Here is a 26,591-nt window from a genome sequence, read left to right as displayed (position 1 = left end):
GGGAAGCGCAATAGAAGGATTAAGTGGGAAAGCCGGAAAAGCTTGCTATTTCTTTTTCCTGCTTCTTTTGGGATAAACTTCCACTTTACTTGCTGCTCCACAACCACCGTAAATAGGAATGGAGTAATTGTAATTGTGGTTGCAAAATTAAATGAAGTCCTTTTTCGCAATGGTACATAATTTATGTGGGGCCCTTTTTTCTATATTGCCACTGCTGTAAATGTGTGCATCTTGGAGATGTAGAGGACTCTCGTGCGCAGAAAGAATGTACCAGACACGTAATTACTTTCCAGCGCATGACTGAGAATCCAGTTTTTATCGTTATCGTCGCTATCGGCAGTGGAGGCAGTGGAGATCGGATGCAGTTTTGCTGGAGCAAGTAGCACTTTAATGCTACTTTCGTTAGCTCCAGAAGATTACAGAACCGTCCAGGCTATTTGAATAATCCCGAATTGCTGTTACAACATTCTGCGCGTCAGCCGTAAAGATTTTGCGGACAAACCAAAGTCCTCCAAAAGCTTCTCGGTGAAGTGTTCCGTAATTAGCACAACCTGCGCGGCGCTTGCACAATCCGTGGCAGGTGTATTACAACACGTGACTTACTGAAAATAAAGCTTAACCCCTGGAGGAGCTGGATTGCCTTGAAAGAATCTCAACCGCCGCCAAGTTCAAAATAATGGCTTTTAAATAAAGTAAATAAAAATTACAGTCATCTCAACTGCTGTCGTGCTACTGTCGGGTTGAAGTTTTTGGGATTTCTGCACACACTAGAGCCAAACCTGGAACGCTCTAATTTCACGCAAAATTAACATCGCTAACGAGGCCACACACATAAACGAAAAAGGCAAGAAATGCAACAGCGTTGTGTGGCAATCCAGAAAAGCTAGCCCTCATTCCGAACGAACCAGTGTTCCGGGACTTTGGCGTAACATTATTCCTACGGGTTTCTGGGTCTGGATTTCTGGGAGGCGGGAACCTCTTTTCCAATGTACGACGACACAGCGTAGCAGAGAAAGAGAGGGGACTATGTTGAGTAAATCCAGCTCCCAGGCTCCCGGAGTTGAAGCAACGGGCGTTCCCCGGGGGCTTTTACACTACTGACGGAACAACCTGGTCGAGAAGCGCACCGGGACGCACCCTTGGTAGCGTCCCAACCGCCCCACGGACGTGCAGGGTGGGCGGGTAAAAAGATATTTTAATTAAAGTTCCGGTCGGTGAAAAATGTGTTCAAATTGGTTTCCTCTCTCGGTCCCGGTGTTTTCTCATATTTTCACCTCCTCCAAGCGGACGTGTAGCTGTGGAGCCCGGGGCACCAGCAGCGGGAGATCCATCGGATGTACAGGACTCATTCCTCAGGAGTCGTGTGGATAATTTCGGGGCGGGTTTGAAATTCTTGGCCAAATATCTCTATCAATTTCGTGCCCCGAAGCTCGATGTCAAGGCGAGATGAAGTTGGAGAGATTCGAAATTTTGAAAGCATGCTCCTCAGCTTTATCGCTGATTTATAGACTACGAACTGCCACCAGCAAGACGAATCATCGAGCTGAAGTTGCATTGATTCAATGATTAAACTTATTTAAAACCAATCAAACTGACGTTAAAATGAAATATTTTCAATAACTATACGGTATAGAATAGATTGTTATTGGAGTCCACAGTTTCAGAAGTCAAGTTTCTGCACAGTCGCGCCGTATGATCCGCTTCTAACAACTTCATGAACTGTACCGTGGTTCAAAGGCAATCCAGCGAAGGTCGCCCGGAAGCGGAAGTTCAAAGAAGATATTGATGAAGGATAAATCTTGGCTGGCACTTTCTGTGGCCCAGCCGCCCCATAAGCCGCCATCGTAGTGCAACCCGATTCGGGTCTCCGAAGGAGTAAATACAGTGCGTGTGCGCCAGGTGAGCCCCGAATTGGAAGAGATTGATCGCTCGACAGCCAGATGGAGGCCCCAGTTTCGCCGGAGGCACCTTCTCTTTCTGATGGATTGCCATATTTTCCGGAAGCGGCAGAAGGGCTTCCTATCTGATGCCGGTACGCGGCGCTAGAGGATTACTCGTCGACCGCCGTCTACCGTAAGCGTACCAGTTTAGAAAGAAGGCGAGGCTTTGGTGGTTCCAGTCACACGGATTTAGCCCAGTATGTACCATCTGCGCCACGCATTTCCAAGAGCACCGCCAGAATGCGGATTCGGAGTCTTTGAGTCGGAATGGAGTGAGAAGCCAGTCGACATTTAAGAGCACTGAGGTGGTTGTGCCTCCTATATCTAGCGCACCTGTTGGATCTGGCGGCAAAAGCAAATATTTCAATACTTTGCTGCCGGCGCCAAAACAGGACAGATGTCAACATCTCCGGGCGGTTTAATCAGAAAAAAAACAGCCTAGAACAGGGAGATTTGGCGATCCCAACGAAATAGCATTTCGAGTTGCTGACGGGATGATGCAATATGTGACAGCCGTATGCTCGGGAATGTGACGCGTAATGTTCAGGTGCGTTAAATCTCGCACTCACGAGCTACATTAACAAGGGATTTACAGGGGAAAAATGGGGAGATTGCGGTATTTTATACTTTTGCTTTACCCTACTTGGGTACCTTATGGTAAACCTTGCGCTGTTATTCATTTGTTGATGATTGAGAATACCTCCTATGTATACACCAACAAAGTGACGGAGGATGTCACGGAAAACGAAAAATGCCTCCCGGCGCTGAAATGAGTACCAAATTAAAATAATAGACGATCTATCATTCATTGATCTATTATAGCTCAATCTTTCGACTCTTTCCACAATCAGTCCGTAATCTTCCGTAAGTGCCCAAACAAATTGTTCAATCTATCCGACGATTTAATTAATCCCAAAGTGCATGTGACCTGCTGATCATAGTTACGTGTTCTTATTGAATTTCCAAAACTCACTTAACACTGAATAAAATTTAAACGGAGGAACATTTTCAGAGAAGCAATACTTTTTAAACCACAAGAATAGACACTGGCTTCACGAGTTTGGCAGCAATGTCAGGCTAGCGACATTGAGGGCCGTTGCTATGACTGCTACGTTAAGGATATTCGATCCGCGAAAAAGAATGGAAAAATCGACTAAACCCGCATCCAATCAAAAAACTAATGACAGATTGCAGTAGGCTACTGTCCCCGTCGTCACAATGGCTGTCAGTGTTTGAAACGGAAAAAACAAAAATTAAAAGCAAAAAGATTGTCGAAAGAAATCGCGAAAAGTCCTCTTCTAGAAGTTGAGCAGAACTTTCAGGCACGGACAACAATAACGGATCCGACACACCTGCTCTGCGAAAAAGACACGGGTCTGCACCGGGGATGTTTGCCAAGGATGGAGCCAAACACACACATGCGTCGTCTGGCACCGAGAGCTGGCGGCCGATCAGCTGTGGGGGCAGTTCTTTGTTCTTTCTCACAGCTGCTTCTGCAAAATCCTGGTGGTGGTGATAGCGTCCGCGTGAGACACCGCGGCTCGTTCTGCACATGCACAGTTATCGATTCCACGTCCGCGCGGGCCATCCGCGTCGTGTGAGTGCGTCTCGACGATCGGCGATTCATCTGAGTCAGTGCTTCGAATGGTCAGTGTTTGAGTGCAGCGTGTTGTCGAGAGGTGCAACCGCGTGTCATCTGCGGCTGTCAGTGCGGCCGTCAACGCCGGTTCGATCTGAATGATGCACCACGATGGCTGGCCATCATATTTCATATCTTATTTGACGATAATATTGCGAAATAATGCACGTGCGCGATATGGTTACAAAATGGTACAAAACTGTTGGCCCAAAGAGTAGTGCACGTCATCCGTGATAAGCACGCGAACCCAGATTCGGGCATTTTGTTTGGCTTACGGTAAGAAGCTCAACGGATTTTCTGCAGCATCATCAGCATCTACTGGTTGTGTTTTCCGAGCTAAGCAGCGGCGTGCTTGCACTGTAGGATTACTCGTCGAGCTTAATAAACTGGCCAAGCTGAGTAAGTATGCACCGCACTTCAGTCGCCAAACAAGACGGTTAATCAAAACACATTCCAATCGCGATTCCGTAGCGCGGGGTGCACCATCTAATCTGCTCCAGCGAGCGAGAGAGAGAGAGAGTGAGAGTGAGAATGAACGTCCGTACGCATACATTCGGCCTGCGCTTGCAACGCGACCAGCTGGAAGAGGCCATCGCGGCCATCTTTCACACGATCCTGTTCCACCGCAGTTTGGGCAAATTTCGCCTCATCGACGACACGGCGTACGTTGCCGGGACGCTCGGTTACCGGGAGGTGGACTGCGCGGCCATCGATCTAACGTACATCCGCTGCAGCTCGCCGACGCTCGAGCGGACCGTTTGCAATCAAATCGGCTGCTTCGCGCAACAGCTGTGCTGCAGTAGCGGTACGCTCGGCAACAGTGGCCAGCTACAGCTAGAGTTTTATCAACGGCGCCGAAAGCGATGGTCCTACAATCACACCGGCGGCATCCCGTGGGAAATCTGGACGGTACAGCTCGAGCTGGTGGAGCTGCGCGATGAGGCTGACCGTGGGGAGCTCCGGGACTCTTTGGGCGATACGCTGCGCGAAACGATCTGCAGCATCGCGGAGCTGATGGGCCGGAACGACTATGTACCGGAGGTCCCGTGCCGGACCGACCTGGACGCGGTGTACGATACGAGCTATCCGGACGTTCAGCCGTACCTCTTTCAGTTCCGTGCGACCAACAGTATGTCGAGCGGGTTCGGTACGTCCGTCGAGAAGACACTGCAGAAGCTGATGCGATGATCCCCCCATCCTGGGTTCTTGGAGAGTATTTGGATCTTTAGGTCATTTAAATATCGCTTCGTTCGTTCATAAGAAACGTCAGACAGTATCTCAAACTTAAATACCTCAGCGAGCTCAACGCTCCAGTCAATTGACCGAAGCGGTGTTACCGAATGTATTCGAATAGAAAAACGTGATCACATTGAAACAAACACCTGATACTGAAACCACGAACCACAACACGATGATTGGTTATTAGCAACAGGAAGATGGACACAAAAGAAGTATAAATTACAGATTGAAGATCTAGGGAATTCGCTTGGCACGTGGCAGGGTCACATTGGTGTAGTGAAGAGTGCGCGCCGGTCGCGTAATGAAACCGAAACCGCAAAATAATCACCGCAGCCCCTGCGACAGTAATGATACAGGGACGGCTTTCAACACTCTCCACCATCATCATCAGCTACACACTGGGGCTCCGGGATGAGCCCCGTTATCAGGTTTCAATTTCCCTCTGTAACATTGTTCCCGAGTTTTCCGTTCTCATCACTTGGTAAACAGATTAGCACAGATCGAAGCACAACCTGGGTACGTTTGTGCGTTTGTCGGCGGATGACGCAATTTAATGCCGCAGGTGTCTGCCAAGATGTAATCTTGCGGTACTGTTTATGTAAGGGGCATCCGTTGCAGCGGACGTTATGCAATCGAGAGCGATAGCTTCAAGATTAGGATTAGAAGATTAGGCTTTAAACGATCGTTTCGTGCAGTTGTCTAAAGGAAAATAAATTTTATTTCAGTTTCCGAATGACTCGGGAAGTAGCGTTCCGGAAATCATCACGTCAAGTTTAATATTCAACTGTAAGTGGAATAAAATAGATACTGGTTATGAGTAAAAAGGCAGTTTAAAGTAACAAGACTTATGGGAAAAGCTGATGCCAACCGAACTTAAAGAAAATGGAACGTTATAGGAGAATGAAAAAAACATGTTCAAAAATCAAATAAATATGTTAATTAACGTTTGCGATTCGCGGCACTGCGGGGTTTTTCACCATCTTCCATCGCCCAACATTAATAGTAATCATTTCTTCACGGATCGTTGAGCCAAGCCCCCGTCGTCGTCGTCGTCGTCGTACAGGCTCTGGCTGCTTATCAAGACACCACCGTGAAAAAATGAATATTTAAATAAAACGAATCGTCGTAGAAGTGTCTTGTCATACGAATGCGCAGACAAAATGCTTCACAGCCACTGTTGAAACCATTGCGGCGGAACCACAACGAATTTCGTGGCAAAAAATACAACCTATCGCCGTTAAAAATACGTTACTATCGCCCATTGTTTATGTACCCCTTACTTGGGTGTGTTGACCTTTCGTAGGCGTGCACTGAAATGATTTATAAAGGAAGGAGCAAGATTGCAAAAGTTCTGATAACAGTTGTGTAAGGTCACGCGCCAAGTTTAGTTGGCCAACGGAAACAATGTTGGGGTGAAATTAAACAGTCCTAATTATTGTTGAACCCACGATGGTTTCGGTGCTGCTGTTGAAATTCGAAAGTTGCAATGGCCGAAAAGGCGAAACGATAACGTTAGTAGCTATGTTTTTTAATAATAACTCAAGTGCTACCATACATTTGAGTTGATAGCCTTCTCAAAAGCCACAATAGATGTTGGTCAAATATACACTGTTCGAGACGGATTTGACTTCTACAGCGGCGTTTGGAACGGAGTAATGATCACTTATCGAAAAAAAAACTTAACGGTGTACTTCAAAGCTGCTTCTATCAAGTGCCATCCACCGACAACAATGGCGCACTGTTCTACTTCTACGGTGCCTCAATCTAAGTTCATCAGTTCTGATATAGGAACAATTCAGTTCACTCTGATAACGACGACGGTTGAGAAAATTTATCTTCTTGTCTCTGGCGGCTGTTCTTATCATCAAGTGGAGAACCTTCAGCCATCGAAGAGAACCGTGTGCATTGACTTAAGTGGCACGAATGTCTTGAAGTTTTAACGATACACGATATAGCCTCTTGAAGTGCTCTTTTGCAGAAGCTGTTTATGGAAGGAAAGTCATTTTCCATTATCGCCACTTCTATCGCCAAATCGTTAAAGGTCTCCTATACTGTCGCTTACAATGTCTCCTATACTTTCCGCTTTTTTTAAAATTGAATTTTATAACAAATGGAATTTTTTAATAGTTTCAACACTCCCTATTATGTTGCCACTTCAAACACCTAAAATAGCATTTCAAATTGTGTTCTGTTGAATGCGTCTCTAAAACTATATTACCATAGCCCGTTAATCTACCAACAAAACTAAGCAATTTACAAAAACCGTCATTGAACATTTTCGTCGTTTATTTGCCATTCAGCCGAAATCATGCATAAAACCATGCACATATGAAACCGAAAAACGAAGCTGCACACATTTGCGGAGCGGACGAACCCAAGAGATATCTCTCGGATAGTGAATTCCAATCTCGGTTGGTTTTAACCATGTCACACCGTATCGACGACGGGAATGGATTCTCTAACGAAAAAAAACGTTTGTTGGTTACTTTTCATGTGCTGTTTATGCGGCTATAAAATATATGCTCAGACAGAACACGACAGCCATCCTTCATCGTTCATCGACCGGTCCGGAGCCTGGGAACACCATTCGTTTTTGCAGTGAACCAATCGCATTCGATGCTTTTCACGGGTCTATTTCCTCTAAAACGTGTATCGCCGAGTCGAGGAGTCAACCACAACACTATTGGGTCCTGTCTCTCGCTCGTTCGCTCGTCCTTAAATTCGATAAACGAGCCCTGCAGCGATGCGCTTCCGGTGCTGAAACTCAGATAGACCATCGGTCCCCTCAGGACTCCGCACACGATGCTGGCCAACCTAAAGGCGATGCGAACCACCGTGACAGCAAAATGGGCAAGTTTATTTTCAGGTCCAACATTCGGGATTCGTCTGTTTTCAATTTCATTTCTCTCCATTTTTTGCACGCCGAAGCACTGCCAAAACATTTTTCTGTCATTGCTATTCGATTTGTCGACTATGGGCGGTGTAGCTTTTTTGGACACCTCAGCAAAATTGATTGAAGCAATGTATTAACAAACGGGTAGCTCTAGTTGTGTGTCGGGTTTCGTGACGACTCGATTGCGAGTCCCCGTTGACGCGCGACGCTAGAAAGGAGTCAAAAGCTGGCTGCGGAGACCGATGGCGTATGGCGGGTTTAAATTAAATTCCTGTTCAGCATAGCCGTCCGAGAAGGAGGTAGAGGGAGAGAGAAACAGAGAGAGTGGAAATATGACACGAAATTGGGGAATGTTCCGCTTAAATTCTATAACGGCCTAAGTTGTTGAATAATTGACGAAAAGTCAACTAAAGGCGCTACTTTTGCGCAAGAATGTAATAAAAACTGGAATATGTAGTTCTAAAGGACCAGAACGCTATTTTAACTCCAGGTGGAGCCCGCACCTCTGTCATTTGCAATTAAATATGCACCAGCGAACAAGGCCATGCGGCAGGTTCTAAATTATAAAAGCTACACAGAGTGTAGTGTCCCCCACTGGTAGGCCACCAGTCACTGTCCAGTCAGGCCTAGCCCGGCGAGTCCTAGAGCCTAAAAGCGATTCAAAAGGTTCCCCATCACAACCTTCAGCTTTCAGTCAGCAATTGTGTAGAGGCCGCCCTAGCCGGGGTCCCGGCTTTCGGTGAGCCAACGGACGCCAACATGGTTTGTGATAGTTTCAGATGAGCGCATGCTTGCATGCCCTCTGTGGACCGACGGGTGTGCTTTTGGCATCCATCCTGGACCTTCTCCATGTTCAAAGTGTACAAAAGCACTACAGACACCAGCCGGCCGGACGGCCGTTTTATGATTCACCGAAGCGTGATAGATGGCGGCAAGGAGGATGTTTCGAGAGAGAGCGAGAGACAGACACGAGCAAGTCTATCAGGCAACGAACTCTTAGCTGTGGGTGGCCTCCGAACTGAAGTAGCCCAGGACGATACCAGAAGCCCGTCGGGTGTCAGTTGTTTATTTTGCTGTCCAATCTTTGTGCTCCGGCACAACAATAACAACAAGGACACTACCTGCGCGTGGAGGTAACACACACGAGAATGGCCAGGAGCTACAATGTGGACTGCGTGTAGAAACATTTCATCTGACCCACCACACGAACAGGACATGGCCGGGATCGATCATCGGGATGTTTGTTCAAAGTGTGTGTTGCAAATCCAGCGTGCGTCCGGGAGGGCTTAACAAAACACACTTCGAGGGTCGGGTGCGTGCCATGAATATATAAATCCACTTGACAGGTATAAACCAATAAACCGAAGAAAGATCAATTCTTGGCGTTGTTGCTGTAGGTGATGTCCTCATCGATAATTCGTGGTCAGAATTCAACGCCTCCCGGAGGCTGGCTGCAAGTCGTTTGCGATTCTTAGAAGTTCCAATTCTCCGCTTATGCGCGCACTACGGCGCTGCTTGAATACTTGGAGTGCCTCAGCCTAGGTTATAATCATACGCAACGAAAGACGTAAAAGTAGAAATATCAAATGCGTACAGTGCAGAAGCGCGCCAAAAGCAAATATTAAACTTGTAGATGTAGTATATTCGTTAATTTGGGCGTTGGCGTAGCGCGCCTGTCACGGTCGGTTCGGGCTGTCCCTAGCCACTCTCCCTGATGTGCGGAATAATCCATTTGCATACACTTCTTATGCTGACGAGACGGACGTTGTGAGGCGAATCTTCTTATTCACGGGTGACGGATATGTAAATTCCCGATTCATATCCCCCGAAAAGTTCTGTGACCACAGCGCCATTGGTCGAATATTCCTATGCTAATGTGCGGAGTGTGGCGGCCTGTGCATTGGCCAATCGAAAATGGTAACCACGACCACGTGTAGTACATACCACATGAATACTAAACGGTTATGCGTCGCGTAGTCTCGTAGTGGTTAAGCTTTTTGATTTCCATTCTTCACAACTTTCGAATAAAATAAAAGGTTATGAACACTACTCTAGAAGAAAGGTGCTGATGTGAGAAAGCAGTGTACCAACAAGGGAATTACAATTTTTCAATGATTTTTTGGATCTTTATTATACATAAATGTTTGGTTACATAAGGGTACAGAGATATTCCACATTGGGATTGCAGCTATTTATTAATTCTAAGGTATCAAAATTATTGAAATGAAAATATTTCGATTAAAATCTTTTTAAATTACATGTTATGCCACGTGGCATAGAGGATTACAATTAACTATTGAAAACTGGACAAATTATGGAGTATTTCCCATCAAACACTTTTACAAAATAATATTGTTAAAGGTTGTCTGACAACTTGTTGAATTATGTTATCCGATGTGGATTTGGATATGGACTTGAAGATCTTTGAGAAGATTTATGTTGAAAATCTATCATCATCGCTTCAATAAGCTGAGGTTCCTTTGGTAGTGTACAAGAAAATTGTGTCAAAGAAAGTAATTTGGAACACTTTCATCATAACTGTACAATAGTTGAAAACATTAACACGAAACTTGTCTCTCGCTTCCCATGGTAATCGGCAAAGGCTAAAAATTTCGCAAAATCCATCCGGCATCCGACCGTTTCTACGAAAGCAAACTAATCCTTTTCTAGAGCGGACGCCTTTGAATTGACGGCACAAAGACAAGCGCATCAGATTCCATTCGCACGAGAAGAAGGGCCGTTTCATCTGAAGGCAATGGTAATGTATGAACAGAGACACTCTGCGCTACGGATATACGCTCCGCTTCTTCTGTACAAATAGTGAAACAGCTGGCAGTCACATGTTGTTGGTGGTATGGATACCGAAGGACTGGAGCTGGAACAATAGGACGATTACAGAAGTGTGAAACAAGAACGAGTGGCGCCAAGTGGAAGTTGCGCCAGCTCCAAACGGTGGCAGCCTTTAAATGCTGCGCCAGTTGTTACGAACGGTGCTTTCATTCTTTTGAAGGATTTGGAAAATAAGAAAAACAAAACAGTAATAGAATAGTTTAAAAAAGTCAGTAGTGCTACCAAGCATACTGTACTGTGAAGTTCGAAAAATAAAGTATTTGAAATACAAAGCAAGTAAGCACAACATAAGAACAAATGATAAAAGTGAATGTTAAAAAGTTAGAGCCTCACGACGCTCTCAGATTAGAAGAAAATAAACAGTGGTTGAAACGACATACAAATATTTGGGCTAAAACACAGTTATTGGCTAAAACATATAAAAGTCAAATCAAATACAAAACACTGACAAGATAGTGATAAATCGAGCAGAAGTAACAAGAACCGTCTCTGAAAGAGAAGGAAAGCGTAAAAGGGAAAAGGCAATCCTCCAAACGCGTACAAGCAAACTAAGAACTTGAGAATGCAAAAACATGAAAACATACACCTTTTATTGCTCAGACGCTTTCGCCTTCCTACTTCCATATATCACACATTGGGGCCGGGCTGGCCGGGTATGCGAAGGGCTAGCGCCAACGACCCCCCCCCCTCACTGTTCGGTGAATAACGCGAAATAGCGGCTCGCGTCGTACTGGAACAACCGAAAGTCCAGCTCGTACCGACGGTACAGCCGCTCGAACTGGTCCGCGGTCAGCTCCACCAACCGGGGCCGCGTGGAGTGTGACCGGGTGGTAGCGGCAGCGCCCGCGCCGCCATCATCCCCACCCGTCGCACCCCACAGATCGTGCTGCACGTTGAGCCGGTGGCCCTCGAACCGATCCGGATCCGCCGCCACCGCCTCCGAGGTGCCTGTGCTGCTTATGTTGGCCCGGCGCAGCAACAGCCCCACGTCACGCTCGTACGTCTCCAGCTTGACGATGACGGTCGGCTGCAGAAAGCACGGATCGCACAGATTGTAGTAGCTGGTCCAGTGCGGATCCCGGATCCGTTCCTTGCGCAGCACGAACTCGGTAAAGTCGGCGAAGCTCGGCACCGGGGACGTTCCATTCTTCGGTGCGCGAGTTGATAAGGAAAAGAGAGCAGAAACGGGTGAGCCCGAGCTCCATCTACCATCCCCCTAGGTTATCGTGCGTAAAGTACCTCTTGCTGGTCGGCACCGTGCACCGCGCGAAAGATGAAGCGCCGCAGGTTGCGGTAGTTGTCGCTCTTCGGCCGCACTATCAGATCTTCGTACGCACTGACGAACCGGTCCATGGGATCGCGCACCACCAGAAACCGCTCCAGCGGGCGGCCCGCACCGATCTCCTCAACGTCCGCCCGGCTCGGCACGGGATAGTGCATCCGGGCGAGCCCCTTCATGTCCTGGGCGGCCCGGTCGATCTTCTCGCGTGGCACGCCCGCCCACCGATTGAACTGGTACATCCAGCTCGAGGATGCTACCTTGCTGATCGAGCACCAGAGCAGCCGGAACCGGGGCTGGTGGAAGTAGTTGTAGTACAATCGCTCCTGCAGCTTCTCAGGTTCCGACGAGCCCCCGTCAGCGGCCATGGTCCGACACTGTTCCCGCAGGTGCGCCACCCGTTCGGCCATGAGCTGCTCAACCGGTTGCTCGTACGGCAGGGGCCACGGTAGTATCAGCACCAACACTGCGCAGGTCACCAGAACGGCCACCAGGCCGCTGGTGGCAACCTGACGCCACTGACCCCAGAGATCACCACCAGAAGAACCGCGATGACGTCTATCCGACGAGGGGTTCATTACAAACACACGCGCGCGCGCGTGCCCCTTGACACTCGTCTAGCTTCCGGACGACACTGATACTGGCGTCGGTCGAATGTCGGACACTCTGTGGCGTCAGATTTGAGGGCTACCCAACAGAGACCCCGAAGCGCGGCGCGGGTCAAGGTAAATGAACGAGCGCGCGCACACAGACACAGCCGGCGGACCGACCGACGGGGAGAAGACCCAGTCACTCTCCAGGACGTTGCGCCGAAGACTTGCGCTGTCATAAGCGATGTCATATATTAGAGGGCCCCGGAGGCTCGCTCTAGAGCGCTAGCGCCCCAGAGTGTCGCGCCTTCCGCGCCGTGGTGTTGATTTCAAATTTTGAGCAGCAAAATTATAAAGGCAGTTGCGTGGTGGTGTGCATGTGTGCGTGCGCTAACGAATGCGCGATCGTTTATTCAGCTGTTTTTGGTTCGCGCGCCCGCTCAGACCCTCAGACTCAGGGTGTTTTTGTTTCCCTTGTTCTTTGTGGAGGAAAAGACATAAAACATAAAGCGCTGCTCGCCTGAAGGCACACGGACACGGCGAGGCTGATTTGTGGAAACGTTTACAGTTTACAACTGCGCGTTCTACGAGAGCGCGAAAATGCGGCAGGAACAGTTGGTGTGGAACACGAAAGGCAAATAAAAGGTCTCATGGACAGCAGCACCGCAGAGCAGCCTAGCGAGATCTGCACGATTGACAAACACTTGGGATTGTTGGGATCCCCATCGCCATTCGATACGCGGATTGTCGTAAAAAGACGAGGTACCTAATAAAGCTAGCCAACTCAACCCCAGCGTTTTAATGACAGCGTTCAGTTCGGTCTCCTCAAACGCTCATTGGCGCGAACGACCCTCAGCTAGTTGCGGGAATCACAAATCAAATCAAATCAAACTTGAGATATTGGCAATGATCTTGATGTGGCGCGCTGTTTGATCGAGATTCGATCGATAGTAGCAAGAGAACATGAGTCGAGCAGCAGGCGGGCTCTTTCCTGTTGCATACCGTCTGGCGTTTTGTCTTGACTATACGTTTTCTAAATGCTTGTTCTAAAGAGCTCTCCGAAAGTGTGTTCTAAATGGTTCCAAAAAATCAGAAAGTGTCTTCACAGCTAGGACTCGTTAGCGTTTGTGGAAGATCCAATTTCGCACCTACGTTATCTTGTTGCTTTCGCCACATGCCAATCCTTAAGGCTAATTCCAATAGTAAGATTCGGAGAATCGTAAAATATTAATACATACTTGTTCCGTATACATTGTTTTAATTTAGTACATTCGCAAATTCAATCGAGACACTGTGTAGGTGAACTGTAGGTAGGATAGCAATTAGTGGACCTGGCTTAAGGCAGTTCCATGTAATGAAATCCTACAAACAGTTTATTCAACAACAACTGCAATTAGAACTGATGGTAACATTTTTTATACTCCAAATCGAACTTCCTGGCGGTTAAGTACAACCTAAGGATCGGAAATACTTTCTCAAATGCGGGTGCGGGCACTATCTTAACAATGTCTGCATCGTTGGCATTCTGAAGACATGTTGGAGCATGTCCTTTTTCAAATACTTTCGCTTCGTAACAGTGACAGACTTTTAGGGCTGTGGTCGTGGAATAAGATATTTTGGAACCGGTCAACGAGGAAAATAATAAATATAAAATTATACTTGGTGATAGAGTAATTGACGATCACCGTAAAAAGTTATTTTAGGCAAAGATTAGCAAAGAAAATTGATGTGATCACTTATGATTAATTATTAAATGATGTTAATGATGCATTTAAGGATCCGATAAAAGAAGCAATTGAGGGCTACCCTTTATACTCCTTAAAAAGAATTATCTAACGATAAACAGAATGCGCGCTGTACTCGAAACAGACACTCGAAATAGGACATTATTTTCTTTACTATACACTACTAGAAATAAAAGCCAAAGAAAAGGCTCACCGTTTTAAAACTCTTTATGAATGGATGGATTGTGTAGAGTTATTGCTTTCAGCCATTAATACTTCCTGGTTGAACGGGCGTCAAAGAGAGTTCCTGCAATTTTCCTTTGTTGCGCCACTTACTGGCCGTACTACGGAAACGGTGAAAACCCACCACCACAGCAGTGTCACCACACTGCAGACATTTGAGCAAAAACAGCACATTAACCACCGCCCAACGATGGATAAATGGGAAACCGTGTCACTTGACGTCGTCGTTCGCTCCAAACTGTCGTCTAAGTCCCATGCGCGCGCTCCAATGTTTTTTTGGCGAACGCGCGGTGTCGTGGCGTATTTTCCCACGCTTGGCATCGTGCCAAAGGAAGGGCGTTCTCCTGTCTCTGTGTGGAAAACCGCACACAACATCTTAGAGGCATGGCGCCGATCCCAACTACCAAAGCGCACCTCCTCAGCACATCTTCTCGATGTGCCCGGGGAGGAGCTGTTGGTGCACCAGCGAGCTGCTTGCGGGAAGCTTATTGGGGTACGTTACCATAAATTCGATCCGAAGGATTTTCTATTGTTTCTCCGGGGAAAGCACTGGAAGTGCCCGGGGGCAAGGCCAGCGCGACATGCCAAGCAAGCAATAAATCTTCCACATGAGATCCAAGTTGGAGGACGAAGAAAAGGCCAACAGCGCGCTTCAGAGAAGTGGTTCATTCCAGTTGGTCCCCCGCAGCCACAAACTCCAGGAAGCCCTGGTGAGGTCTTGGCGGAAGTAGTCCAACGAAGTAGTACCTACGAAGTCTAACGCACACAGAGCTTGTACCGGAGAGCTTTCGGTGCCGGTGAGAAATCTGACTGCCCGCAAAAGGGATTCCTTCGGGTGCATCGAAGCTCACATCCCCATACTAATCGATTTCGCGAAACAATCCATTATTCATCAGCTCTTAATGGCAAACTACAAACGCCACTGATTGGGTTGGTTGCGGCATCGAGTACTAGGCGTAGGTAAATTTTATTACACTTTAAACTTATTAACCAATTTAATTGAAACAAGGTACACCAGGCCGGTGTGCCGGAATGTGGATCGCTTCCACTGCTTTCCACATAATCACATTATGGTAGGAGATCCATAAACTTTGTAGCATAACAACCGCAGTAGCACTCAGCAGGTGCAGCGACACATCAGCGAACGGCCGGCGTTCCCCATTACACGGAAGAGTAACGAAGTTTGGCCCTGTTTGCCGAAGCCCACCCTTATCTTTGTCGGTTCAGGCGCACTTTGCGCGATGTTGCACAGGGCTTCCCAGGGCTGCTATCGTCAACCGCGATGCTCGCTTGGCGGTACCATCCCAACCCGCTGGACCCTTTTCCTAGGATTCTGCAACCCGGCCAACTCTAGAAGGGAGCTTGATATGAGGCCTCAGGAATGGCACACACTGTTTGAGCACTAACCGCTGTTTGTTGTTCGACATTGTAGCCCGCCACCCCCGGTGGGTTGGAGTTTAGTTGTTTGACTTTTTGCCTGGCAGTTCCGGGAAGCGCACTGAAACCACCCAGGATATGCCGGTAGAATGCCGCAATTGGCGCTGGGAGGCTTTTGGTGCCATCAAAAGTTATCAGTAAATTGTTACTGGGTAACTTGGGCACACTGAGCTCTCCGTAGCAGCGTAGGTACACATACCAAGAAGAAATGAATGCATAACTATACAACGCTAGTAACATGACGTTGGTGGTTGTGGACCTGTTTTAATAAAAAAAAGAATTAGACCAAACATTCCAAAATGGCGATCGTTATGAGAACCTCCAGAGGGTGGCCGATTGTCGCGGGGTTCTAGTCGATAACTCACATGTTTTCAGGACAATTCGTTCCACTCTGATATGCTAGGTACTAGGCTGTTCAATAAGCTCGTAGAAGTTTATATAAGTTCTGTTAAGTTCCAATAAGTTTCCAATTAGAACTCGAGAGGATCATCATCACCTTCAGTGACAAGCTAGAAATAGTAACCTCACGGGATTGTATGTGCGGCAACAGAGGGTACACATCCAATTTACACAAGAGTCCAAAACGAAATAGGGAGCGTGATATTATAGAAAAAAAGTCCTGTAATTATGAGGAAACTTCCTGCCGTAATTGAAGTGACACTATTCCCTCGTAATTTTTTTAAACGACGTTAATCAGGGAGCTCTAGCGCAATAACCTATCATTAATCAGGCAAACCGAATGCCATCACCGACGACATGATATTGGTTCGTTGCCTCTGCTTTTGGACATACAAAATAATGAGAACCACGCTGAGGGCAGCCACTGAGGTGTAATGAAGTAGAAATCCATATGTGATTAGGGAACGGATCTAATGCAATGCCTCATTTTCAGGGTAGTCCTAATCTTGACAGCTATCACTTAAAAGAAGAAAATTTATACCGTGAAATGATTTAGCACAAAACATTAGAAAAGACATCACTATCATTGAAAAGCCGCTCGTGGAAACGCAACACAAGGAATGGCGGTCAATCGGGTTGGAAAGTTACACCGTTCCCATCCAAACGATTTTCTTGCACATCATCAACACAGCTCGGTGTACCTGTCTGCCATCACATCAATCCGGCCCCAATCGAACTAACATTGGCCAAATCAGAGAATCCGGAGCCCTCGTGGAGAAATCGTGTAAAAATAGCAGGAAATTGATTTCCCCTCGCATCGTCCAGGGGCCTGGTCTCCCATCTGGTCGCTATCGCCACCTGTCGGGAACTGTGAACCATGCCCACGCACCTAAAATACTCAAAGATTGGTTTCCGGCGATCGCCTTTTCCAGCAAACCAAAAAGGAAAAGGAATGGCACGACCGTGATTCGGCTAGCACATTTTCTTTGACCGTTCGACACTCTCCAGCATTCTTGGGTCGAAACTGGTGTCGAAACCTTGAGAGTCCCCGCCCGTCCGTCGTTGGTTCTAATGGTTCTCAGGAACGCGCCTAGGAACAACAGGAACGAGAAAATCTGATCTTTCATCGATGTGGGGGCGGGCGATAAATTTTGCGCCCAACATTAATTGGCAGATTTATGTTGAGTAGGCGGCGGTGCGTCTATCAGATGGTGGCAAACGAAACCGACATGATGTAATCGGGGTAATCGGTAATCGAGTTGACTTACAAAACGAAAGCCCTCGCCGAAACCTTAAAGCAGCTGGGGATGGATTAAGAAGTCGCGGGGCTCATAGGTTACGGACGATTAGGCAAACGTGAATACGATTGTTTGCCGGGCGGCTAGGGCAGCGAACAAAGAAGCTGAACAAACACTAGCGTCAACGTGACGCACGCTGGAGTCCTGGGACGTCCTGAACGGCCTACACAAGTGGGCCACCCCACCCTTAATGCGGTGTAACGTTGAAAGACACGCGCAGAAAAACTACCTGGAAACTGTGATCCATTTTAACGACGACACAAAGCGCCCCGGAAAGGGCCGGAACGAGAGTTGTGCGCGATTCCACCACAGTCCCTTATCACATGCCACCGGAAAGCACATCCTCGTGAAGATGCCTGTCCTAACGTCCTGCTCCTTTTTTCCCCGGTTCCTGCTGAACGAGAATAATGCGCTTATCGTTGGTAAATTATCTTCCCTTGCCGTTTGCCATTATGTTCATTTCGAAGGCATCTTCGCTCGTTTACGGGGAAAACCATGCTCTCCACCCCCACCTACCCGGAGCATGGATTTTTTTTCGAATTCCTCTGCAACTACCACCATAGCTGGGGTTTCCGGAAGAAAAAATAAAACGAGCCAAACAATGCGACGGTGTTTCTTTTATGATTTGTTACGCTCTCTCAAAACACGACAAAAGATCAAAAGATATTAGAAATTCAAAGACTTCTCATTACATATTTGAATGGAATTTTATATACAAGTAATAACAAAAAGATGTCCCAATAGTAGTTAAGCGTAGATGAACATAGTGAACAGTAATGCAAAATGCGAAACTGATGAAAAACATGTAACTAATGTCTTTCTTACAACTCGAAACGTAATGTACAAATCCTAAAGATAAAAGCTTGAAACTAAAATGATCATAAACCACTACAAATTAGTTAAATTCGTCCCGAACAATGTTTAAGAATTAAACATTAGACAATGTTTAAGAAATACAAAACAAAAACAATTTAAAAACAACAAACGACAAACAAACGAACGGTATTTTGAAAATGTCAAAAATATTGTGAGAATGAGCCTTTGGGACTTCAAATTAGTTTGACATCAAATCAATAACCTTGGAAAAAGTCTTTCATCAAATCATCCCATTACGAATCGTAACAAAAACGATCCAAACCTTGTGCCCCCCTCTGGAGCATAGTAGCAAAGAACAAAACCAAATCGATCAATCAGGGTTCCGATGATGATGATCGGCGTTTATGTGTTTCCCGGATGGGAAATTTAAAAAAACACAAGCGATCCGAAAATCGCGTACAAATCGTGAAAGAATACGTTGCAATCACGGGCGAAGAGATTGATGACATTCTGCGTAGAAACACCGAAGAGAAGCGGACCAATTAACGGAAGCCTCCAATCGATCTCAATTATGCACAGACCCTACCCTCCTGGCCAACCTCCTCCTGACTCCACTCCTCCGCGCATACCATCGCCCGGATACTTCCGGAAGAAAATAAATAAACTGTGGTCCTTCCAAAGCCTCAAAGCTTTGCTTGATGTCTTGATGATATATTCTCGGAATCTTCCGGAAGCGGACCCAAGAGAGGGTCTCGAAATATGATGGACAAATTTAATTAAAACTCTGCGGTGCGGAGTATACTATCAAAGGGAACCGTTCGAACCGCCATTTTTCACCCACCTAATCGTGTCTCTTGTGCTGGTGCTCGGGCAAAGCGACCAAGCGACCGTCTGGCACAAAACCGCGGCTAGACATAATGAATTTACCATCACGAGGTTCGGCCGGTGCCTTTGGGGGAGGCGCTTGGGGAGGGAGGCGGGTAGAATTGGGGAGGCGCTGTTCCCGTTTCTCCCGAGTCGGTCGGTTTTGCCTTGAACAGGGCAAAATTTGACAGATTCTAATCTGTCGGAGGTTTTCTTTAATGTTCTGATGATGGGAAGATGGTAATGATAGGGGGCCTTCGGTCAAATACATTCACATTCGTTCTTCGTTCATTCAGGGGACGACCAAAAAGATATTAAATAAGACAGAAAATGGCAATAAAATGTGCAAAGTGTACTAAAACGCAAAATTTTCAATACATCAAAAATATGTGCGTAAGATACATAAAAATCAATAAACACCAAAAAAAGTCACCAAAAAATCATGTACTTCAAAGTGAATAAGTTAAAGTACGCAAAACAATATTAAATAAAGAAACGAAAAATGTAAACTTTAAATCAACATCTCAAACATAACATTGCCACTGATAAGGACTTTACCGGTGGCTAGCAATGATTGGTGTCCTTCACGACAATGGTGTCCGCCCGTTGCCGTAAGCTCCTTATCGCCTGTTCTCAGTTTTGGGAATCGCTCGAACTGACGGACGGCTGCCGTATCCTTTCGGGTTTTGCTCGAGAACTTCATCCCACAAATTGCCCATTTCCTACTTCATCACCGCAAACCAATCGGCACGGCAAGATGATAATCACACAACAGTTCCCGCACCCGCGTAAGGACTCGCCATTTGGGTACCCAAAAACCCCAACCGAAATGGCCAACCGATGGTCGTTAAATCAATTACCACCACTAGAATCATCCGCACACGGCGGTCGGTCGGTCACCCCACGATGACAATAATGAGGGCGTGAGAGCATGAACATATCTCGTCCCCCCGAACGACGACGACGACGACGATGAAGTGGACCCCTCGAGTGGGCCCCGTCATATGAAAGCAAAAGGACACAAACATCTCTCTAACGTAACTGACACATGGAACCAATCTAAAGGGCCCCCGGAGTGGCTTATGTGAAACAAATGAGATAGGACAGCCGTGTTACAGCTGGGCGTACGTAAGTCCACCTTGAGCAGGATTACAACAGTGGCATGCCACTTTGATCCTGTCGACTGCCGATCAAATGAAAGGATGAATTTTGACACATTTGTCGACAAGACCTTTTCGCGTTCGATTTTTTTCACAAATATATTTTTACATTTACAAGTACACAAATACATGTTTATACGATGAAACTGTAAAAAACCGGAAGACTAGAGCCACACCCCCTTTGTGCCACGTCCTTATTTGACCGGCAACAAACATACTTTATGTTGACCGAAAGAACCGGCTAAACCGGTCAAACAGTCCATCGTTTTCCACTTTCGAGCGTAACACACGACATCGCACGACCACGGGGAGTAGACTGAATTTTACCCCGTTTTTCCCTAATTGGAAGCGATCGGCGAGTGTTTTGCATCCGATAATGCCCGACAATGGCGAACATAACCGGAATGAACCGGAACCCGGGTGGCTCTCGGGGGTGTTCGGAACCAAATCCTAAACTAAATAGAATGGTGGCGCACTACGGAAGAATGATAAGGATGATGATGATGATGATGATGTGCTGATGTTTGTGCGCTGGTTGCAACTTTCCTATTTCCTAACTAAACGTAGGAATATTTATGATCCTATTAACGTTTGGCGGACAAAGGGACGGACGAAGAGTACGTAATGATTTGCAGATTAGATCCGAAAGCCTGGTGATGATGACTATTTTACTATTTATGGTTAGTGTTTACGGACATAAATAAGAGGAAAAAACGTATGCTTATAAATTAAATTTTGATGCGAAAAAGATGGTTTTTTTGCATCATATTCGCATCACGACGCAAACTTGAATTTAGCAGAACAACTAAATAGTCTTTGAATTATAAGAAAATTCTCGTTAAGTTTCCTTACGTTAAGAACCAAGACTAGGAAAACACATCCCAGAAAATGTGAGTTGAAAGGAAAAATCAATTTATGGTAAAAATCGGTCCACAACAAACAAACCATTGAAACTCGATCCCACGGACACCGGAAAGGATCAACGGTCATGCGAAACGCACCGAAACCCAAACAGAAATACAATACCCTTCTCTGATGTCGGCTTATTAGAGACCAAACGGGCCCGGTCCTTGGTGACGCCCGGCATCGCCCAAAAGCAATCAGCTAAATAGAATTTACTTCTATTGTGAACAGCAAAAATCGGTTGTAATGGTGTCAAACACGGCCTTCGGTTACACCATTGTTGTTGCCCGGTCCCGGGTAACTACAATTTATCTTTCCGTTCGTTCAACCCCGGGGTGGGTGAAGCCTTCGCGGCTTGGCTCGGGTCACATACCACAATGAGCATTATAGCAGCATCAAGAACGACTTCCGCTTGGTGGTCCGGAACCACCGCCATCAGCAACCGGTTGATGATGTGGAGTATTATTTTCCATTTCCCAGTGCGGGTGACCCCCCGATTTCGCCGGCTGATAAAATTCCAGACCGACACAACACGGGGAGGACATCCCCTAAAAAAGGATACGCACTCGTTATTTGGGCGCCACAACCCACCGAAGCTGAGTTCGCATTTTAAACCCTCCAGCCCCCACATAATGCTGCGGCGCGCACGGAAAGCGGATAATGTATGCGACCGACCATGTAGTAATGTTGATTCATCCCTGTCATCATGCAATGCTAATATTTGACAACCGGCGCGGCGTGTCCTGTCGCTCGAATGTATCCTCTCTCTCTGCGGCAAACCCACGAACCGAATGGGAAATAAAGAATCGTTTCGAAAATGGCCGAAACCGAGTGACAGTTCGGGTTGCGGACAGTGAATGGACAGCGTGTCTCCCGACGGGATATGAAGACATTCCTCTCCAGCTCCACGAGTCCTCTGACAGTACCGGAATGGTTCTTTGCCGTGACACACGGAAAACCCCACCAAACAACGCGCAGCGCGACAACAATGAAAACGGCGGCGATAGCTCCAACAACACAAACACACACCGCTCCACTTCCGGGTGCTTCCGGAGAAATGTTCGCAAACTTCGTTTGTGACATTTGACAGTTCCCAGCAACCGGTGCGAGTGTGGCGACGCACCGGTGGGTTGTTGCCGGCAGCCATTAGTGGATTTTCTTTCTTTCTTCACACTCCGAGAGCAGGTTTTCCCAGCACCGAAAGCTTATGGTCCTTTCCCAACGCTAGGTCAGGGGTGGGGTGCCAGGATCAGACACTTGACCAACATATTTCGCTTTAGCAATTTTGCTTTACATTTTTTTTACTTTTTGTTCAGTCTTACTGCCGCTTCTTTTATCACGTTTGCTGTCTTGACACAACGAGATGGAAGCATTACAACAAAACTTATAAAATAAAAGACAAAAATGAAACCTACATTAAATATAAATGAAGCAAAAACAATAAAAAAAACATCAAATGTATCGCGTAAATGTGTATTTAAATGTAACATTTAAAAAATCGCATAGTGAAAGTAAATGGTCAATAAAAATGTATCTACTGTGTAACAAACTGGAGTGTAAGCGAGTGTCTCTGTCCGTTCTAATAATGAATAAAGAAATAAATAAACAAACATCAAACATGTAAGGCAACGAACCAAAAAGTTACACTAGGAGACACAATGAACAAACAGAGCCTAAAACAGATTAAAACCAAATAAAGCCTCGGCTAGTGCCCAAAAAAGCGTTGAAGTGAAAGAGAAAATACAAAACTTTCAACCAACCCGGTCCGGGGATTGTGGTTCACCATACGGAACCGCCGATGCTGCTTCTGCGCTCTCCCCTCTCTCACAACGACCAACGCCGGAAGGACTTTGTAACTCACCTCACGTGACCAGCGCGAATAATTGTGTGCAAAGTACGGTTGAACCCCGGATGGCGGTTGCTACCCTCTTCAACGAACGGAAATAAAACCAGCTCGGGCGGTGCTAATCCGCCGCCGGGGATCGCGCGTATTTCCGGTTGAAAATAATTTTAACAAATAAACGCCGTCGACGACGACGCCGGGATGGATGCTGTGTGATCCTCCCACCGCGGCTGCCGGGTCAAACATTCAGAGACCACGGCGCATTCGACGATGGGGGAAACGTGAAACTGAAGCTTACCTCAACCGCTCTCCACTTGCTCTACCGGGGTCGCGATTCTTCCGGGAAGGGCCACGGACTTAAACACCCGCTTCCCCCCGCGCCTGGGCGGAAACAGATTCACCTCGGCCCCAAAAGCCGCCCGAAGCGGAATGAGCGAAATTAAAATGTCGTAATAAAAATTTGAAATTATCGTTTCCGCGTTTGCCGACGGTCAAAACTGGCCTTTTTTATCGGTGACCGTGTTCGATGGTTTTTTTTCGATCGCACCGAAAAACCGAGAACCTCAATAACCTCAATCTGCGGTTTACCGGGACCCCATTTTCTATCCGGTATTTCCGGTACAAAAAAGCTAATATTACCAACGGTTTTACCATTCATTTGGTTCGCAAATTTTTGACCCTATCTCAAGCATAGCACCAAAACGAGGGATTAATTTCAGTTCGCTCGATCGCCATCCGTAGTACTAGGGGTTTAATTTTATTTCATTGACTTAGGCAAAATTGGAAATATTAAATGAAATTACGAAGAGGCAACCAGAGTTGAGAAATGTTTTAAAGGAATTGCAGTCTTATAACGCCTTCCTTTGTTTGTTTATGTTGAACATCTTCAACAAGGCTGTTGTTCTGAGGACACCCAACATTCGGCCAAACAATATTTCTTCGCGATGTCGACTTTTTTTTCAACAATGCAAAAATAACAAACTACAAATCATCAAAAACCCTGAAGTTTGATAAGTTTAGTATTTGGAATTAGTGTTCCAATAAAATCGCCAATTGAAAGCACAAAACATACAAACCATGAGCATGATATGCAGACGAAAAGCTCTACTGAGGAGGAGAGGTTGATGGACTTTTGTTTAAAAATAAAATCGTACTCAGCACATGTACATCCCACTAACAGAATACCCAAAAAAAAACACGTTCAAACAACGGAAAGCATGTTAAGCTGCCGGAGTAGCGATGAGCATCATTTGCTGGCACACATTAGCAGCAGCAGCAGCAGCATAAAAGCGCTCAGCGTTGAGTGCAGAAAATCGATGTAACCTTCGCTTCACGCCGGCGGCTGCAATGGGTGCGCGTTCCCAGAACATCATCCCCCGCCCAGGACCAAAAGCACACAAAACCAAATTCGCCAACGATAAGCGTTTCGGTCAAAAAAATAAAATAAAACAAAAAGCAAACAGCTTATCCGTAGCCTTGCGGAAGGAGGATTAAAATCCCTCCGACTCCGCGACTCTGAGATGCTTGAAACCGAAGCCGAATTGCCGGAAATCTGCACCGGATACACTCCGTGATGGCTGGCAGGAATGGTACGGTTCCACAGCAGGGTTCATTAAGCATAGCCTTAGCCGTACCGAACCAGCCACCTACCGAACCGCCGTATTCACACGCAAGCGTCCTCAAGACGCTCTCGATTCCACTTGTGGCGTAGGTGATGTTGGGCAACACAGACAGCAGGCAAGCCAGACACGGTTTATTTACCCATTGAGCTGTGGGGGGGCATCGACCTGTTAACTCCACTCTGGCCGAATCTTCAACCTGGATCAAGCAAGGACGAACATCAAAGCCATACGCTTTCTGTGGTTTTTGCGAAAGTCCTTCGGCCGTACATCCCCCGAATTCAAGACAATCCTCCACAGGAAACCCCTTTTGCCGGCGAGCGAATGGAGCAGGTATGGCGCTGACGGTGCGATGCTTCAATGGTTAGATGTGCTCTCAGGTGCAGAGGTAGAAAAAGTTAGTCATGCAATATTCAGAACCAGATAAACCATTTATGGATTTGCGACGACTAGGAAGCGGAAGATTGAATAAGCTCTTCTATTGGGATGTTGGTAAAAATGATCATTCAATTGTTCACTCTATTCTTTTTGGTGATAGCTGCAAATTATTAAATGCTGCTAATCTTTAACGATGACCGGCCATTTTCTCAACAACAGCCCTGAGGATGTCATCGCCGATACGCTAAGATGATATTTTGTTGAAGTCCTTTCCCAGATCTAACCCATTCCACAGAGACAGGGCTTAAAAGGGGCCCACATAAAACCGGATTTCTCATTTTTTCCTGCGAGATGGTGACTGTAGAGTCACTGTCACTGCAGGTCTCCGTAAAACGGAAGAACCACGAGAACACTTAAGCCGTTTCCGTTACACTTGCGGAAGGACTCGGTTGCTTTGTGCTCACCTTGTCATTAAATCTCATCCCCAGCGACTGTCGGTTAATGGGCTGTGAAGAATGGGTTTAAGCCACGATATGCCTCTGCTGTGCTGTAAGTTACAGTCTCGCAACCATTCTCTGCAGCAGATATTACGCTGGTTATCAACCCAGATCGGAGGAACTGCGCACCCTAAATTGATATTTAAAGACAGGCTTCATCGGACAAAAGAGGTGCTAAGTAAGTCGTAACAATTGTGCGTCCAGCAGTTTACGACTGAACTCTTAAAAAAATAAATGCTGAAGAAACTAAGATGGATTTGGTATATGGAGTGGCGTAAAAACTCAGTTGTAAGGTTTGAAATCATATTTTATTGATTGAACAGACAAAATGTGTGATGAGGCTATCACAGATTAGGGATACGCACGACCAACTCTTAGAGTCCTTACTTCAATCTCCAAAATCGAAAAGTAGATAAATCCATCGTATTAGGGTCTGGGGGATTCGAGGACAAATTGCCGCGGAACGAAAATGAGGGTACCGCTGGGTTTCATAGACATTTTTTGGTTCACGCGTACACATCGAAGACATGTCTAAGCTTGGCTAAGTTAATTCTAAATCGACTAAACGGTCATTGTTTTATTGATAGTTGATTGGGGTGTTATGAGTCATTTACGCAATTATGTGGGTCAAAAAAGATCAAGTTTGTGGTGAGACAATTCTTGATTTTCGCTTCACGAGGATTTTTTTACCACAACAGTGTGTGTCTTTGTGTGTTACTAATATGTTATTAATGAAATACAAACACAATACGGAGAATAAAAGATCGCTACATCGTGTGTAAAAGGTTACCCCCAAACTGCACAGTTGAAAGTTACCAGCCGGTAAATATGTAACCGAACACCTATGAACTGGGCAAAGCTATGCAAATAAGAATGAATGCCTTTTTCGTCCGACACCAAAAATACGGCGAAAATCCCCCGTTTCCGCCGGCCAAATCAAAGTTCCTACCAACAGACTCAACTCAACGCATTATCGTGTT

At 46.3% G+C, this 26,591-nt stretch overlaps 2 protein-coding genes across 2 annotated transcripts in view; one reads left to right on the top strand and one right to left on the bottom strand.

Annotated features, from left to right (window-relative positions):
* The window catches only part of LOC131205405 (calcium-transporting ATPase type 2C member 1), a 51,838-nt gene that overhangs the window by 18,788 nt on the left and 6,459 nt on the right, over positions 1 to 26,591 (bottom strand). The window lies entirely within an intron of this gene.
* LOC131205406 (autophagy-related protein 101-like) lies at positions 3,694 to 5,564 on the top strand. Its single transcript, XM_058197487.1, has 2 exons — positions 3,694 to 3,978; positions 4,051 to 5,564. The coding sequence occupies exon 2, from the start codon at positions 4,111 to 4,113 to the stop codon at positions 4,765 to 4,767; it is 657 nt and encodes a 218-aa protein (XP_058053470.1). The 5' UTR covers positions 3,694 to 3,978; positions 4,051 to 4,110; the 3' UTR covers positions 4,768 to 5,564.

This window comes from Anopheles bellator, chromosome 1 (genome assembly GCF_943735745.2).
Source record: "Anopheles bellator chromosome 1, idAnoBellAS_SP24_06.2, whole genome shotgun sequence".
NCBI lineage: Eukaryota > Metazoa > Arthropoda > Insecta > Diptera > Culicidae > Anopheles > Anopheles bellator.
This window is presented reverse-complemented; position numbering and strand designations above follow the sequence as displayed.